We start from the raw sequence: 17,589 nt of genomic DNA, 5'->3' as shown, positions 1-17,589 counted from the left end.
GATGCACAGGTAAGCCTCCAGTCCTCATTCCCAATAATGTACATCTACAGCCACACTCCTTTCCAGATTAAGCTTTGGACTCTGTAACATGTGTCTGAAGCAAAGCTCCTGATGCAGTAGAAGCTTCCTTATCTACATCCTGTTGAATGGAATGCTCTAATAATTGGCACCTGCCATTGTGTACATGCGTTGTTTCACCTTCCCTGTGAGTGCTCCCTCACTGCAGGAGAAAGTACAGCCTGGCTAAATAGAGGACGTAAAGAAGTCACCATCTCCAGCCATTAATATAAATCAGAATAAAGAGCACATCATAATGAGAAACAACAAACAGTTCAACACAGGCTGGAATGAAGGGGCTGCACACCTGCAACTGGTGCCCCAGGGTTTGGGTCAAATGTGCAGTGAGAGCAGTGTTTTCCTGAGCCCATGACACTGTTAATGTTCTTACTGATTCAGTCATAATGCATGATTGGTATTATGGTTATGGTAATCATGCATGTACAGGTGCATGTAGTGTCGTCCTGCAATGCCACGCGCTGTTGTGGTATTCCTCTTAAGCTCCTCGCAACAAAACAGCTAACACACCAAATGTGTATCTTCTTTGCTCACATTTTATTTACACATTTCAGGGAGACAGCTAAGCACAGTGGATGTACGCAAGAGCTGTTGACAAGGAGCTCTGGTGTTCGGCTCCTTTTCCGGTCGCTTCGTGGTTGTCTCTCTCTTCGCTGCGTTCCCTACGCTGCTGCGCTCCACCACGCTAAGCATGACATCATGTGCTATGACCGTTGCGCTGTCAGGAAATGGGTCTATCCACCCCACATCTCTTCACTAAGGAAAAGGGAGGAATGTGCAGATACAGTTCATAGTGGTGCTTTCTGGCTTCATTTTGACCTTTTCTTTCCCTCTGGTTTCTTTTGAACCCTTTCAAGTTGTTTACTACTGTTTCCACCAGAGGAAGTAAGATGAGGGGCAATTTGTGTTCCTTGCTCCCGAGCTCTTGGTCCCTTTCCGTGTGCACTGTCACTTGCTATCCCAAAGTTTCATCTTCTTCACAATCTTGCTCTTCCGTTTTGTATGTTTCATTCTCCTATCTCCTGTATATGTCCACTCTTACCACATTACATCTTTCCTTTTTCAGGAATCACCTGGTCTTCTCTACTCTTACAGCCTTACTGTATCTGGACAAAGTGCCTCCTTTTTTCCTGTTCATTTTAAGTGTTACTATGTCACCTTATTGGATTACTGGGGGTGTGGGTGCTCTGCTTAAGTCGCAACTTGCTTTCCTTATATTCTGTTTGTTGTTTAGCCTATTGTGCATCTCTTGATACAGACCATGGGGTCTGTGTTTGATCTCAGATAGCCATTTGGGGAGCAGTCCTTTGTTTATCTTTCTACCTCCCATGACCCGGAAGGGGAATACCCGGTTATTGGATTTGGTATGCAGCTACTGCTTCCAAAGTAAGGTTATTGATATCCATTCCTGGGGCCACTGCTAGCTAAAGCCTCTCTTGTATGAATCAGTTTGCCATCGCCACTTGGCCATTTGCCTGGGGGTAATATAATGCTGTACAACACTGTGCGGGGCTGTTCTTCGGCATTTCGTGGGAACTGAGCTAGAACTTGCTGTCTGTGACCGGTTCTGAGGGATATGAACTATAGAACGCTCTTTGAGACACTAAAGGCTACATTTATTTATGTATTTCAGAAACTGCAACATTTCTTGTACCTGATGAAGGGCTAAGCCCGAAACGCGTTGTACAATAACACTGTACCCCATCATCACAAAACAGTGTCTAAATCAAGTCATAGGGAATGACATATATGCATTAATGTTGAAATTGTGAAATACTTTCTTTTTGATTTAAAAAAAATAAAACTATCTTTGTCATCTAATGTTTACATCTGTTTTTTGTAGATATATATCTGGTTCATACGTACTGTATATATATTTTTGATGAAGAATTGTGATCAGTTGTAACAAATCTATGATTTAACTCCATGATTAAATCACACATTTGATTGTGCTGTGAGCACTAGACTATTGGAGATTATTAAGTTTACTTACTGACTGTGATCAGTTTAGAGGGTGCCCTGTGGTTGTCCCCCATGAGTGGTTGGACCTTGACTTTGTACCCTATTTATCAGTCTTATAGCCGAGACGTACACAGGAGCACCTACATTCAAGAATAAGGCTTATGATAATCTGTTACGAATCGATATACTACACTTGAAGTCTATTAAGAAATACCCAGCGTTTGCACCTCTACCCTCTCTTCTTTCTGAGAGATAACCTTCCCGTCAGAATAGCTCTTGCGTGAACTCGATTGTGGATTTAGTTGTGACATCCTGCACAAACTTAAGTTCAATTCACTCAGCCAAATAGTCTACAGCAGCAATCCCGTACTTGCTGCTTCTTCCATTCAGTCCAACGACCCGATGAAGTCCACCCAGTTTCGGCGATGCTCGTTCCGCCAGATCAATGATCCGCAGAGGCACTTGCCTCGTACGCAGTCCAACGTCACTTCCAGTTCCGGCCTCACAGTTGCTGACCGCAAGATCAACAACTGCGCCCATAGATGGCCACCAATGTATTTCACCTGCCCTTTTCTTTGTCAGTGTGACTCGCAAGAGGCCTTTGTGTGTGATGCAGTTACTAATTCCTCTAGGCAGCACAACCTTGTCTTCTCACATGACATACTTGCCCTTTGTCATTATTCCTGGCCTGCTACCCACCAGCACAGCTGGAGAGACTGTGGCAGTCTTCTCTCATCCGGTCATGCAGTAGTTGAGAACTGCTGTACTTGTTCCATGTCGGGATCATGACAATTGTGATGCAGCCAAGAGCTTTCACATACACTGTCATTCCAATCTTCTCATGTATCCACTAAAGGGGCCTATGTTTGACCTCATGGTCACAGGTTCAAATCCTGGCAGGTGCACTCAGCCCTTCATCCTTCTGAGGTCCATAAAATGAGTACCATTAAGTTGGGTAACAATAACCATCTGTTTATGAATGTGGGCTCTACAAATACACATGTTATGCTATTTAGGGCCTGATTCACGGAACATTTTCCTATGGGATTGCGCCATTATAAAATACTTCCATGAATCAGGCCCTTAATGTTTTGATTGGCAATCGGAACATGCAATCAGCTTATTTCTTTCTCCAGCCTGGAATATGTTTCACTTCAAAAGAATATTCCAGCATTTCTGCTGCTCATCTAGTTAGCCATAGTGTGGAGGGTTTGTCTGCTCTTAGATGGAGAATGCTAACCAGTAGCTTGTGGTCTCTGAGGAGCCAAAACTGCTGCGCCCACAGATAGTATCTGAAATGCTGTGCTGCCCATGCCCATGCCAACATCTCTTTCTCAATGACTGAGTAGTTCGTCTGTGCCCCTGTGAGTGATCTGGATGCGTAGGCCACTACCTGTTTGCAATTTCCTTTCCGTTGTGTGAGTGTGGCCCCATTGGCACTTGAACTGGCAGCAACGGTGACGCTCATTTGCATTTTATCGTCAAATGGTCAGATGCCCGGGGCATTGGTGCACTCAAACAATCTCTGACAGGCATCTATCCAATTAAAGGACTCTACATTTTGTTAGCAGCCTTCTCGTGGGCTGTGTCTTGCATGTCGGTTAATCCCATGAATGATTTGAGTCGTTCCCTCCTGTTGCCGGGTGCCCGTCTGACTGGCAGAGCAAGGTCCTCTTTCTGTCTGATTCCATTTGTTTATGTTGCATATCCATGTGATCACTGCACATGTGCTACTGCGAATCCCAAAATGTTGCATTTATTCTTTCTTGTAGCCCATTTCACTGCATATATATGTGGGGGGGAGACCCCCACAGCCCTCCTTCATACCCCTCAAATATATTTGTCTCAGGAGGATAGCTCAAGGGCAACGTGCTCGCCTTGGAAGCAAGACGACACAGAGCAAAACAGGTTTGATCCCCGGGTCAGATTTTTTAATTCTGAATAGTTGCTGCATGGGCAGGTGCTTAAAGGGAGCATTAGAGCCCACAGCAGATGACTCCACTGAGTGGAACACGACCACTGCTTACGTTAGTGGCCTTGCACATAGGGAATTACCTCCACCGATGGTAAAGGTACAGAGGGAGTGACATGGAAGAATCTCATTGGCTAAACTCTTGGCTGAAACTCTGAGCTCTATCCGGAAATACAGCCACGTCACGATACTGCCCAGGACCTTCTCCAATCACCTCTGCTGCCCACCACCGCCTTCCTCTCCACCGTGCTTACCGCACTCTCCTCTCGTCGCAGCGTGTGGCTTCCGGACTAGTGCCACATTCACTTCCTGTTACACATCGCCTGCTCCTCCTCATACTGCTGATGCTCCCACCAGCCCCTCCTCTCCCTCGCGCACTCCTCATCTTCCTCATTGTTAGTATCGCAGGATTCCACTGCATATGCAGTCTGTCCCAGGGGTACTCATAGCTTTATAGCCTTACCCCCGTTGGGCTACATCACATGGTAATGTGTCTAAGCCTGTGTTCACACCCTTCCTTCGCTCTGAATTTAATTTCGGTGTGCGGGCCATAACCACGTGCTGTACCCTACCCACAAGGGAAGGTATGCAAAATGTAATTGTAACATTGTTGTATAATTCTTACAATGATAGATCTGAGGCGGAATTGTTGCAGGTGATGTCTTTTTATTCAGAAGTAACATCAAGATAAATCTGCATCATTAATGATATGCTAACAAAAGGGCAACGGGCCCCTGAACTATTGTACAGCTGATCTGAGTCTTTAAAGTCTCTCTTCTAGCTTTGTGGCCACTCCTGTGGAGGAGCGCACAGGAGTTGATGTTGCTCCGTGGCTCTCTGCGCTCTTCTGCTGCGCGCGAAGCGCGGGGGCCGCACTTCCGTGTTCGCTCGAGGTCTCGCGAGACCAGGAGGTCTCGCGATATCTCTACACACCTCCCTCTGAATATGCAAAAACAGTTTATTGCAGGACATAGTCATTGAATCTCACCAGTCTTCTGTGTTCCCTTCGCGGCCGGTCACCTCTCTCACTATAAGCATCCTGCTTCTGGTCATCTTCTCGCTCTACTGTGGGTGCATCCGCTTCAAACTCATTTTCTTCAACTTCTCTTCTGTCTGTCTCGGGCTCTCGTTCTTTCTCTCTCTCATTGTCCATTATCGCTTCAGTTTCGTGTCGTTCAAGGGTCTTTTCGCTCTTGCCTCTTTTCAAACATGGCTACTCTCTCCATGTTCCATGTGCGCCCGTCTTCGGTGCAGACGTGGTTGGTTCCTCTGTGAATCACCTTCACAGGTCTGCTGAGCCATCATTTTATCCTTGGTCGCTAGTTGTATTTTGATCCAATCTCCTTTTACGTCTGACCCTTGTTGTGTCCTTCTTCTGTCGCTCCACCTTTTCATGCGTGCCTTGCTGTTCTCTATTCTCCACACCACTTCGCGAAATATTTGATCAATATACATTGCCCATGAAGAGAAAAGCACTGCAGGCGATGGTTGAATATTTGCAGGATAGAGATATAGAAAATAAACAAGCTTGGCCTCCCGAATTAATGGCGATATATAAAAGAGCAATAGAACGCGGAACAGGAGAGACAGCATTATCACTTGATTTGGCAATAATATTGCATATGAGGGAGGGAGGGAGGAGGAAAAGTAAGTGTGGTATTTCCTATGAGAGACGTCCCACCTTCTTTTGTGCCGAAAGTAGAAATTCCTGGTGTTAATGGAGGCGCAGCGCAGGTATCGGAAGCGCATTATACAGCACAGTTTGTACATATCCCTTTCTCCAGACAAGAGGTGAATAATATAAAACAAACGATTCCTGATTTGAGAAAGAATCTGGCGGGATTCTATAAGGAAATAGAGTCTTATTTGAGATCGTCCATTTTTACTATGAATGATATAGACCTAATATTCCCAGTAATTGTGCCAGCAGACATATGGAAGCAAATAAGGAAAGTAAATGATGAGGATGCCTACGGTATGCCACATGGGAAAATCTAGCAGCAGAGGATAAGAGTAGAAAAGCAGGTGAGAAACCATCGCCAAATAGTGCGGCGTTACCAGGACGAATAACACAAAAACTGAAGGAACTAGTTCCAGAAAAAAGAATTGTATGGGACAAATTAACTGCATGTGTTCAAGGCAAAGATGAGTTATCCACAGATTATTTTAATAGATTTGAGGAAGTGTTTACAGATTTCAGTGGACAGGATGTAAGCACAGAGGCAGGTAAAAGATTATTTGTTGATAAGTATGTGAGAGGGTTAATACCTCCAATTCAAACTTAATAATGACATCAGAAAGTGCATGGCAAGCAAAATCATTGAGTGAAGTATTGCATATGGCCCAGTATTATGAGAATAGGGTGAACACAGAGAAAGAGAAAGAAGCGAAGGATAGGGTGAATTTGAAAACGAGGGTGTTACTTCAGCCGGTTGGCGTGACACACTAGAGGGAGAGGAAATACACAAGGGAGGAGTAATTCTAACATGCATGGAGGGCCTCTGGGATTAAATCAGTGTGCGTATTGTAGAGAAGAGGGTCATTGGCGAGCGCAATGTCCACACTTGCAAAATAGGAAGGGGTATGGTCAGAGAAGACCACACAGGGGACACCCGGGAACAAATGGACAGAATAGAAATAATAATATGCAGCAACACCAGAATAATCAAGGAAATGGCACTCAGAATCAGAGCCAAGATCAGAGTAAGATTCCTTATAACCAAAATCAAAGTGAGCGAAATAAAGGCAGGAGCGGAAACATTTTTGACACACAACCCAATGCATATTATTGTGCCGACTACACATCGGATGATGTGTTGTTTCCTCAATAGGACAACCCAAGACAGGGGTCGGAACCAGTATCTATTCCCGTGAATCAAAAAGGACCCTACGTAGAAATGAAAATCGGGAATAGAGAGCACAGCTTTCTCGTAGAGACAGGTGCGCAAAAGTGCTCAATAGACCACCACTTGGTTCTGGAAATACCGCTGTCAGGGCAAAGAAATATTTCAGTAGGGTTCGCAGGTACACCAGTAATCAATCCAGTGTCCCAATCAGTACCAGTAACATTAGGTCCATTTACTGAATATTGTCAATTTCTCTTAACAGAAAATTGTGGGGAGAATCTTTTAGGATTACATTTATTGAAAAAACTGAGTGCAGTTATCCATTGCACCCCTGATGGAGTGTTCTTGACAATTTCACCACAGAATATACCAGTGTCCGAATTTTTGTCCAAACCTTTGCTGGGGGAGTTGAGTGAAGTACCAGCTTGCATATGGGCAATGAATGACAATGATGTGGGATGCTTGAAGATAGAACCAGTAAAAATTATTTTGAAGGAGGGAGTAACATTGCCACGTATTCCTCAATACAAGATTTCAATGGAGGGAGAGAAAGCATTGAAAAGTATTGTTTCAGATTTGGTAAAACTAAAGGTGATTGAAGAGATTACAGGCAGTACATGTAACAGCCCCATTCTCCCAGTGTATAAGAAAGGAGGTAATGATATACTGTATCGTTTCATAATTGATTTATGCGCATTGAACAAAGTGGTTGACCCTCAATTCCCATTGGTCCCAGACGTCACCATGATTTTGACAATGATACCCGCCTTGGCAGCATGTTTTAGCGTGATAGACCTTAAGAATGCATTTTTCAGCATCCCAGTACACAAGGATAGCAGATACTTGTATGCTTTCACGTTAGGAGGACGGTCATTTACATTCACGCGCATTCCACAAGGCTATACAGAGAGTCCGAGTATTTAAAGCAGGGCATTGAAAGAACAGCTAGATATGTTAGAACTACCGGCAGGTTGTGTATTGTTACAATATATAGATGATTTATTAATTGCTGCGGATACAGAGGAGATTTGTAAAGAAAGTACTGTCTTGTTACTGTCACATTTAGCAGCGCATGGCCATAAAGCGAGTTTGAAGAAATTCCAGTATTGTCGAAAGGAGGTGGCTTATTTGGGCTACCTACTTTCGAGAGAGGGGAGAAGACTGACACCAGAAAGAATAGAAAGTATCTCTGGTATGCCTATTCCAAAAACACAGAAAGGAGTCAGAGCCATAATAGGCATGGCTTCCTATTGCCAGCAGTGGATAGTGAACTTCGCAATGATTGTGAAACCAATGGTGGCATTGACAAAAAAGGATGCTGTGATGCCTTTGCAATGGAATGAAGAATGCCAGAGAGCATTTGATCTGCTCAAAACTGCATTGTGCTCCGCCCCAGTTTTGGGCACACCAAACTATGAAAACATTTTCAGATTGTTTGTGCATGAGAATGAAGGCTGCGCATTGGCTGTCTTGACGCAGGAACAAGGTGGAAGAAATAGACCATGTGGTTACTTTTCTTCAGCGCTGGACCCTGTGGCATGCACTCTACCATGTTGTTTGCGAGCTGTTGCAGTGGCTGCTGCGTCAGTGAAACAAACTGAAGGAATGGTGTTGGGGCACACCTTAATTTTAATGGTGCCACATGCCATAGACATTCTATTAATAGAACGCCGACACAACACCTCACATCCACTAGATTGACTAGATATGAAATTGTCCTATTTGCACCACACATCCAAATTATGAGGTGTAGCGCTTTGAATCCTGCACAATTAATGCCACTGCCCAAGGAAGAATTAGGTGTGAATGAATCACCTCCCCATGATTGTTTAATGGTTACTGAGGAAGAAACGAAAGGGAGAATTGATTTAACAGACACACCACAGAAAGAGCCAGATGGAGAACTGTTTTGTGACGGCTCCTGCTTCAAATTACCTGATGGCACATCAACTTCTGCCTATGCTATTATGACACAAATTAGTATTGTAGAGAGTAAAAGAATCCCCTACAACTCTGCACAAGCCGCGGAGATAATAGCGTTAAACAGAGCATGTAACATTTCTGAAAATCTGAGTGTAAACATATATACTGACAGCCAATACGCCTTTGGGGTGGTACATAACTTTGGCCGACTCTGGGCTGAGAGGGGTTTCTTGACATCACATGGAACCAGGATTCAACATGGCCCTTTGATTGTACGATTGCTGTCTGCACTTATGTGTCCAAAACGCCTAGCAATAGTGAAATGTGAGGCGCATAAAAAAGTAACATGTAAAGTGGGAGAGGGGAACGCATTTGCAGACATGATTGCAAAACAAACTGCCACTGATTTGAATACCAAGATGTTAACAGTACAATGAGAAGAAGTGCCTTGCATGATAGAGAATGGAATTGCCACTGTTAAAGAGATGCAGGCAGAAGCAACTACTGATGAAATATAAGAATGGGCTGAGGGCTCTGCAGAATTAGATCTAGAAGGTTGCTGGGTGGACAAGAAAAGTAGAAATTGGATGCTGCCCAACTCCTATGTAACCGCGATGGTCACAATGGCCCACAGTCCCACACACATTTGTGCAAAAATGATAGTTCAGCACTTAGCCACAGTATGGCAGAACACACACAAAGAAAAATGCAGAAAGACTGGTACAGAATTGCATTACGTGTCTGCAACACAATGTTGGGAAAGGGACAGCAACTCCAACAGGTAGTTTTGGCCCCCCCTCTATGCCATTCGAGGTAATCCATTTTGATTTCATAGAAATGGAAAGGTGTCAGAACTTGAAGTACGTTCTAGTGGTTGTGTGTGCGTTCAGTAAGTGGGTGAAAGCACATCCATTGAAGGAATGTACTGCTATGAGCACTGCAAAAGTGATGTTGAAGGAGTACTTTTCACGGTTTGGCTTGTCCCGGGTCATATGGTCAAACAATGGCCCGCATTTTGTGGGCACAGTGGTATTACAGATTCCATTGCGCCAGACATTTCATGAGTGCCGGTCTTCTTGAGCGCCAAAACGGCATATTGAAAGCCAAAATTAGTAAAATCTCTGCGGGGAATAAGTTGCGTTGGACAGACGCGTTGCCCCTAGCTTTATTATGCATGCGCACATCTGTGCAGGCAAGGACTGGGCTCTCCCCGTACCTGGGGTGGTCTGCAAATGTTTGGTGTGCGCCACAAACAAGGCGATTGAGTGAAATCGAGTACCGTATACTTAGTACATACTGTAACCTGTTAATACAGAAATTGCGTTTGATTCATCAGCAGGTGGAGGAGGCTCTTTCCATCTGATACACTGTTCCGGGGCATTCTCTGCAACCAGGAGAATGGATTCTAGCGAAGAACTTTGAGAGAAAATCATCGCTTGCACCCAGGTGGCCTGGACCCTACCAAATCCTTTTGGCAACACAAACTGCAGTCCTTGTGGATGGTAGGAAGGCGTGGATACATGCCACGCATATGAAGAAAGTCCCATCGCCATTGAAAGAACTGCCCAATCCAGCCGACCAAAGAGAGACAGCAGCCCCAGAAACGAAGGAAATTGTCGCCAGCTGTTTGCCACAAAATCTGTCTGATCCCGAAACAAAGCCTGAAAAGATTGCTATAGAGGAGAAAGGGCAAAGAGTGCCCCAACGTAGTCCAGCAGAACCTGCATCACTGCTGGCTGACACGAAGCCTGTACCATCACTTTGGCGCCCATCATCTTTCGTTGCGCCGCAGGCTGGCACTGAGCCTGAGTCCGGAAGTGCACCCGCACTATTCATTGATCACACAGTACCAGGAGCAAGGCGGTATAATTTACGCTCTCGAAAGAAGGAGTGATCAAATCTTCGTTTTATTGATCATTGTTGCCTCTGTTTCCCATCACGGATGAAGTGGGAACCGGAGGCCTAAGGGAGAGAGGCGTGGGAGTTGTGCAAATCCGACAGCTCAGGAACACGGCTCCCCGATGCTATCTTTGGAAATCCATGTGTAGATCACCCCTCACGGACAAGAGGGGCTCATATGGTACAAAGGCAATTGATAACTGCTCTGCAGTTCTTTGAGCGATGTGCAGAAGGACGATAATCTTGCCCAACGTATATCGATCAAGGCTGCTGAGAACTGGCAAAACACTTTGTTGACATTCCTGAACTTATTAACATTCGAACAAGTGCAACGGTAAGAGATATTCACGATGAACATTGTTGGAGAAGAAGGACCACGAGAGAAAAATGCTTGCACCAGCTTTTGCCCCTCCTGCACCACTGCTGATAATGAGTTAACTGTAGAGACTGTAAGGTTACAGAAAAAACATTGCCGAAAAAATTGTATGCGGATCCTAACAATAGTCATGTGCGTTATGAGTATATTAGCACCGATAATGACAGTAGTGGTATTATGGTACTTAGAAGAAATACACCCATTAGAAGTGTTCTTGCCAATTAGAAATATTTCCACCACTGAAATCCCGGTCCATGTAATTACTTATACTTTGTCCCCAATGGAAGAGAGACAGAGGGAAGGATATGGAAATAACACATTAATGCTGATAATGAATATGACACACTCAATTCTGAGAAAAAAACAATTGTTGGGTGTGTGCTCACTTACCACAGCATGGTGGTAAGGGAATAGGTTGGTATGTGCAGCCACTGCCATTGAGATTTGCATGTTACGCATCCTTAAGGGCATTGTATTATGGGAAATGGAACAAGAGTGAAACGGGTCAATTAGATAAAATAAACATGGATGAATTCAAGGAGATAATTATGAAACCTGTAGGTTGTTCTATATTTCATAAAACACGACTGATAACACCAGTAGTTGTGCCACAAGATAGATTATTTGTGCCATATAAATCATCTGTAATCACGTTTCATATGAACCTAGAAGGAAATAAAGATACAGTGCCCCCCTCCTATACAGTAAACTACAGTCCACGCTCTGTTCCCTTTTGCTTAAAGAAGAAGGACTCCTATTCAGTAGGGACATTCACTAGGTGTATGAATATAGCGTTCCTCGACAGAGAGGAAGAACCAGTGCATGTAGGTGACCCTGTTTATTTTATATGTTTGATTGATTGATATTTTATTTCTATCGCGCTCATACACAAGTGTTTCAGAGTGCGACCAGGCAGGGAAAGGGAACAGGGAGAACAAAAACAATGATCTTACTAGGCCCAGTGACATTGAGAACGTGCAAGTGCAGGGTAGAGGGAGAAGGGGGAGAAGTGCATGTGTATGTGGAGAAAAAGCTTACCCCTGGTTACCTAGAAACTGGGGAGGTACTTGTTACTTGGGGATTCTGTTTCCAGGGGTGTTACTTTCAAAAACAGCGGACATAGCCAAACTATCCAGATCGAGGCCACGACGATATGAGGAAGGAGGATTGATTGCGGAAGACATAGCAAAATCATTTATACCATTTTGGGGCCAAGCAATAAACTCCTATAACATAAAACAACTGTCCAGAATATTAGAGAAAACAATAAATGGGACAACGGATATATTATATAACATGACATTGGAGGAAAAAGGGATTAGATTGATGACACTCCAAAATAGGATGGCTCTTGACATCATTTTGGCTGATTGTGGGGGAGTTTGTAAAATCGTGGGATCATCATGTTGCGTATTTGTAAGTGACTCCTCCCCTACGATTTTTGAAGCGATAAGAAAATTGCACGTTTTGAGCTCCTACCTCCATCCCCCAGAAGGTAGTTGGGAATTAAACATAAGCTCCTGGTTCTGGTAAGTATTACGCTCATGGGGATGGAAATTAGTTGCACTCCTAGTAACAGTGCTTGGAATATTTATGACCTGTTGTTGTTGCATACACTGTTTACCAATAATTTGCACTGAAATAAGTGAGGAGTGCGTACATATAGTAACACAAGAAAAAACTCCTGGGTTGAATACTCAAATGAATCATGAAATGAAGACAGTGAAAGAATTCATGTCAATCAATATTAATGACAATGATGATGAAAATAGTAGTATGCAAAGTTCGGAATCAGATACTTGGTCAGAAGAGGATGCAATGTTTGGATAAGGCGTTTGGCTCACGGCCAAGAGGAGGGTTTTTGAATCCAGAAAATGCCCTCCCATAACATAAGCAATGTATTCTGTTGGTCAAAAACCAACCGCCTCATATGTTCAGTATTAGTAGTACAGACTCATAAGCATGACTAGAGTGTGTCCATTTTGATGGAATAGAATTCGTCATTTTGTCTGATTTTCGCTTCTTGCTTTCTGTTTAAACTGCTTTACTGTAAGCTTATTCTATTCCGTTATTTCGTTGTTGCTCATGCATAGAGCAAGGCCACAAGATACATGTTGAAACACAACGCAGGCAATCCAGACAGCAATGCCCGGTCTCCCCCCTCACAAGTCCTTGGAAGTAAGCAACAAGGCATTTAATCACTACGCAGGTGCCAGCTAGTCTTGCTGGTGCGGTAGAAATGGTAGAAACGAACAATTAATGGTTCGCTCTCTTGTACGGCCCCCCTTCACTGAGCCCTGTAGAGCCCTGTAGAGTGAGTTGACCCCTAGCACACGAATAGAAACTAGAAGATAGCGAGGCCTGGAATATGTCTCTCCCCTGCACGCAGCTTGCTCATAAGAACAGGAGCAGTGTGTTCTCTAAAACAAAGAATCATGTCTGCAAGTCCGCAAATTGCAAACTGTTGCTAAATGAATGTCTGAAGGTGTCATATTCGTCACAATTGTCAATCATCAAATCCATTTCAAAGGAAATACATTATGGGCGGCATTGAATATGTCATTACTGATAGCAAGATGTTTGTTTTGTATATATGTAACTGTTGTAAAATTCTCGCTCTCTTTCGTCCTTCGGGGTCTGGAGACACACGTTGAGGGACCTGAGACCCAGTTGGCCAACTGAGACTATTTGCTTTGCAATAAACCCTAGCTTTTTGGAATTGAACCTCGTGTCTGGCGTATCAGTTTGTGTGTGGTGATTGGGCCTTGTTTCCATACGCGAGGGTCCCCTAGAGCCCCATCACTTTGGCTTCCTTCATCATGAGGATTAACACATTGATGCCGGCAGTGGGTAGCTGTCTGCGATTACTTCCAGGTTTAGACTGCAGAGATCAATGCATACCCTTAGCTCTTGTGAATTCTGTTTCTTTATGAGTACCACTGGGCTCAGCCACTCTGATGCTTCAATTTCTTTGATGGTGCCATCTTTCCTCATTCTGTCCAATTGGCTTCTGAGTGTGTCTCTTGTAGTTGCCGGTACTGGTCTTACTCTGTGCTTGACCGGGACTGCGTTGGTTTTAAGTAATATTTTGTGGACAAAGCCCTTGATGTGTCCTGGTTCTTCCGAAAATAGTTTTGGATAATCTCCTTTCGCTACTGGCGCTCCTCTCCAACTGACTGACAGTACCTGATCTTCCGTGCTGGGGCCCACCTTAATTTTCAATTTTACCTGGTCATCCCACCCTAGTACCGCTGGGCCTTCTTGACTAAAGTAAACTTTTGTGGTGGTCTCTCTTCCTTTGAACTCTACTTTCCCTTTGATGTAGCCCAGCAGGTCTACTGACGCACTGCTGAAAACTGTAGGCCTGTGCCGCGTGCTGAGCACTTGGACCGTCTCTGTTCCCATCTTCTCTTTGTAAGTGTGCAGGGGTATTATGGTGAGATCAGAGCCCGAGTCGGCCATGACTCTTGTTTCCAACCCATTGATTTTGATTGCGCAATGGGGCTTTTCTCTTCTGGCCCGTGGGCTGTTCACCATTATGACGGTAGGTCTCCCTTCATCTTCCGAGGACGATTCCCTCTCTGTATTGTGTTCGGCGTTGACGCTCGTGATTTTCTTGTTTTCGCCATCGAGCACTCCTTGTCCCTTGCTGGGCACTCTTTGTCAAAAACTAAGTGCTTCGTGCTGGTGCACCTGTGGCATTTTAATGGTTCTTTCCTCACCCATTTCCCTTCTCTCACGTCGAGGACCGTCCTCTCCTACTTTGGGCGGAAAGCCACTGCTTGTACTTCGGCTGGGCTGTGGCCACTTGCAAATTCTTTCCTTCTACCTGCCGTCTCCTCCACTGCTCTCGCTATTTCAATTGCTTTTTCCAGCTGTACTTCCGTCTCTAGGATGAACTTGTCTTGCACCTTCCTGCTGTTGGTGTGGACCACCAGCATGTCGCAGATCAGACTCTCCGCGTTGTTACCAAAGTTGCATAGCGCCGCCAATTCGCGCAGTTTGGTAACATAGTCATCTATGGGTTCAGACGCCTCCTGTTTGCGGCTATAGAACCATATCCTGTGTAGGACCGTATTCTCCTTGCTGGCGAACCTTTTGACAATTCTTCTTACGGCTTCCTTGAATACGTAATCGTTGTCACCGGCCACTGGTTCCGGGGTGAGACTCTCAAACACCCTTTGTCCTTCGGTGCCCAGGGCATTTAGTAACATCGCCCTGCATCTCGCTGCCGAGTAGCCCGCACTGCCCAAGGCCTCCACGTACGTTGTGAATAAGGGTTGCCATTGTGGCCACGGAATGGCAGGCCTACCTGGAGTTTGCAGGAAGGGCGGTGGTTGTGTCGCTCCTTGCATGGGTCCGTGTGGGTTTTAGTGGTGATCCTCGTCGCCAATTATGTTGTATAATTCTTACAATGAAAAATCTAAGGCGGAGTTGTTGCAGGTGATGTCTTTTTATTCAGAAGTAACATCAAGATAAATCTGCATCATTAATGATATGCTAACAAAAGGGCAACGGGCCCCTGAACTATTGTACAGCTGATCTGAGTCTTTAAAGTCTCTCTTCTAGCTTTGTGGCCACTCCTGTGGAGGAGCGCACAGGAGTTGATGTTGCTCCGTGGCTCTCTGCGCTCTTCTGCTGCGCGCGAAGCGCGGGGGCCGCACTTCCGTGTTCGCTCGAGGTCTCGTAATATCTCTACAAACATTGTCTTCTCTTGGACTTTCATGTCATTTGTGTCGTACCGGGCCCTATTGTCTTTACCACCTTATCTTTCTCCAATCTTGTTATTTATTGTGGTCCACCAGGGAGGATAGCTCAGCGGCAACGTGCTCGCCTTAGAACCAAGACGACAAGAAGCAACACAGGTTTGAACCCCGGGTCCGCGCTTAGAAACCTCTGGTTAATAAGCGCGTTATAAATACACAACTAAAACAAAAATTCCTGTAACAGCGCCTCGATGCCCCCGGGCTGTGTGAGCGCTTTAAAAATGCAAATAAAGATATCATTCGTTGTCTGCTTTTTTTGTTGACTTCTTTTGGAATGGTAAGGTATTCCTGTTTGACATTCTCTCTCTTCTTGAATTGCCCCCACTTGCTTGCTGCTGTAGGTTTCTGTTCTTATCTGTTCAACTGTCATTTCCTTATTATCTTTTTTTCATTCTTGTTTTGGTATTATTCAGGTTTTTCAGAAGAGATTTAATGGAACTATCACCTTCTTCCGGAACTGGAATGAGTATAAATTAGGCTTTGGACGGGCTGATGGGGAGTACTGGTTGGGTAAGTACTCTGGGAATTTACAACTCACCTGTATCTGACTCAAGAACAATACAAAGTGAAATGTCTGTGATATTTTTTGCGTCATAATTACTACAACTGAAACAGGAGTACACCTAATCCTGAATACTCTACACCACCATGAGGTGGTGAGCAGAAATAATGCATTAGCAGTTAATGATAATGATGTGTTATTTATGTTGCGCCTTAATCCAAAGCGCTTTACAGAGCACATATTTACATACAATATCACCCAACCGAATTTGGTACTAATTTATCGACCACGGATGAAAGGCTGAGTTGGATTGCCGGGATTCGAACCTGCGACCTGCAGATCACACTCAGATCACAGCAGCGAGCGCTCAAATCGCTGAGCTATCTTACCAGCTCACATCACATTCCCTTTGTGTGTGCCACTAGCCACCCAAACTCTTGCATATGTCGCACACTTCACTCACTTCCTTTATGCACACACACTAAATGACTGCTGTGTGCACACCGTATCCCCTGCTGAACAAAGGTGTGTCAAACAAGGTTACTAGAGATCAAAGCTCTGACTGTACAGGGCCACCAAATTGTGCTGCCTACAGGTGTATGCGCATAGAAGAAGAAATTAGCTCACGGTGCTGTACCGTTACAAAAGGTGATTTATTTTGAATTTTTACTCCAGATAGTAATTATCATTGATTTTTCCATAGCAAGGCACTTATATGAACATGTTCCTTCCGTCTCTTGGATTGTCAACATTAACACAAAGAAATTACATTTCTCAAATTATTCGGAAAGCAAAAAGGTGATTCTTAAATCGGACTCATTACAATGCACTTAATACAAGTCGACATTTCTTTCACGGGTCACGTGCCTTCTCAAGGCTCCACTTTGCTGCTCTGAAAAAGATTCAGCTCAAAGGAAAGACAGCTGACTATTAGTGTTCCAATACTTAACGTGATCCTAGGCGACAAAATAAAAAGCAAAAAGATGCTGAGATATAACTTTCATTTGATTCTTGCTTGCCTATCTTCCTGTTGTATTCCAAACCTGGGTCTCCACTGGCGTGGGTACTGGGCGGCTTATTCTCTTTCGATGCTCTACTGTGCCCTCCGCAGTTGGAGAATGGCATGGGTACTGTGAGAAACCTGAAGGTGTCTCACCCGCTGGTCCCCGGGAGTGGAAGTGGGACACCGGAGGGTGAGACGTGGTATCCCCTTTCCAATAACACTTTTCCCCCATCCTACCAGGTAGGATAGCTAGGAATTCAACCCC

The 17,589-nt window shown here is 44.5% G+C and overlaps 1 protein-coding gene across 3 annotated transcripts in view; it reads left to right on the top strand.

Moving 5' to 3' along the window:
* LOC138580907 (microfibril-associated glycoprotein 4-like) overlaps window positions 1–17,589 on the top strand; it is a 427,453-nt gene that overhangs the window by 386,242 nt on the left and 23,622 nt on the right. For all 3 annotated transcript variants that reach the window (XM_069651832.1, XM_069651831.1, XM_069651830.1), the window contains one exon: window positions 16,233–16,329. In XM_069651832.1, coding sequence (XP_069507933.1) covers window positions 16,233–16,329 — 97 coding nt within the window. The remainder of the gene's footprint in view (window positions 1–16,232; window positions 16,330–17,589) is intronic.

Source organism: Ambystoma mexicanum, chromosome 3p (genome assembly GCF_040938575.1).
Source record: "Ambystoma mexicanum isolate Mex_15411 chromosome 3p, UKY_AmexF1_1, whole genome shotgun sequence".
Lineage (NCBI taxonomy): Eukaryota > Metazoa > Chordata > Amphibia > Caudata > Ambystomatidae > Ambystoma > Ambystoma mexicanum.
This window is presented reverse-complemented; position numbering and strand designations above follow the sequence as displayed.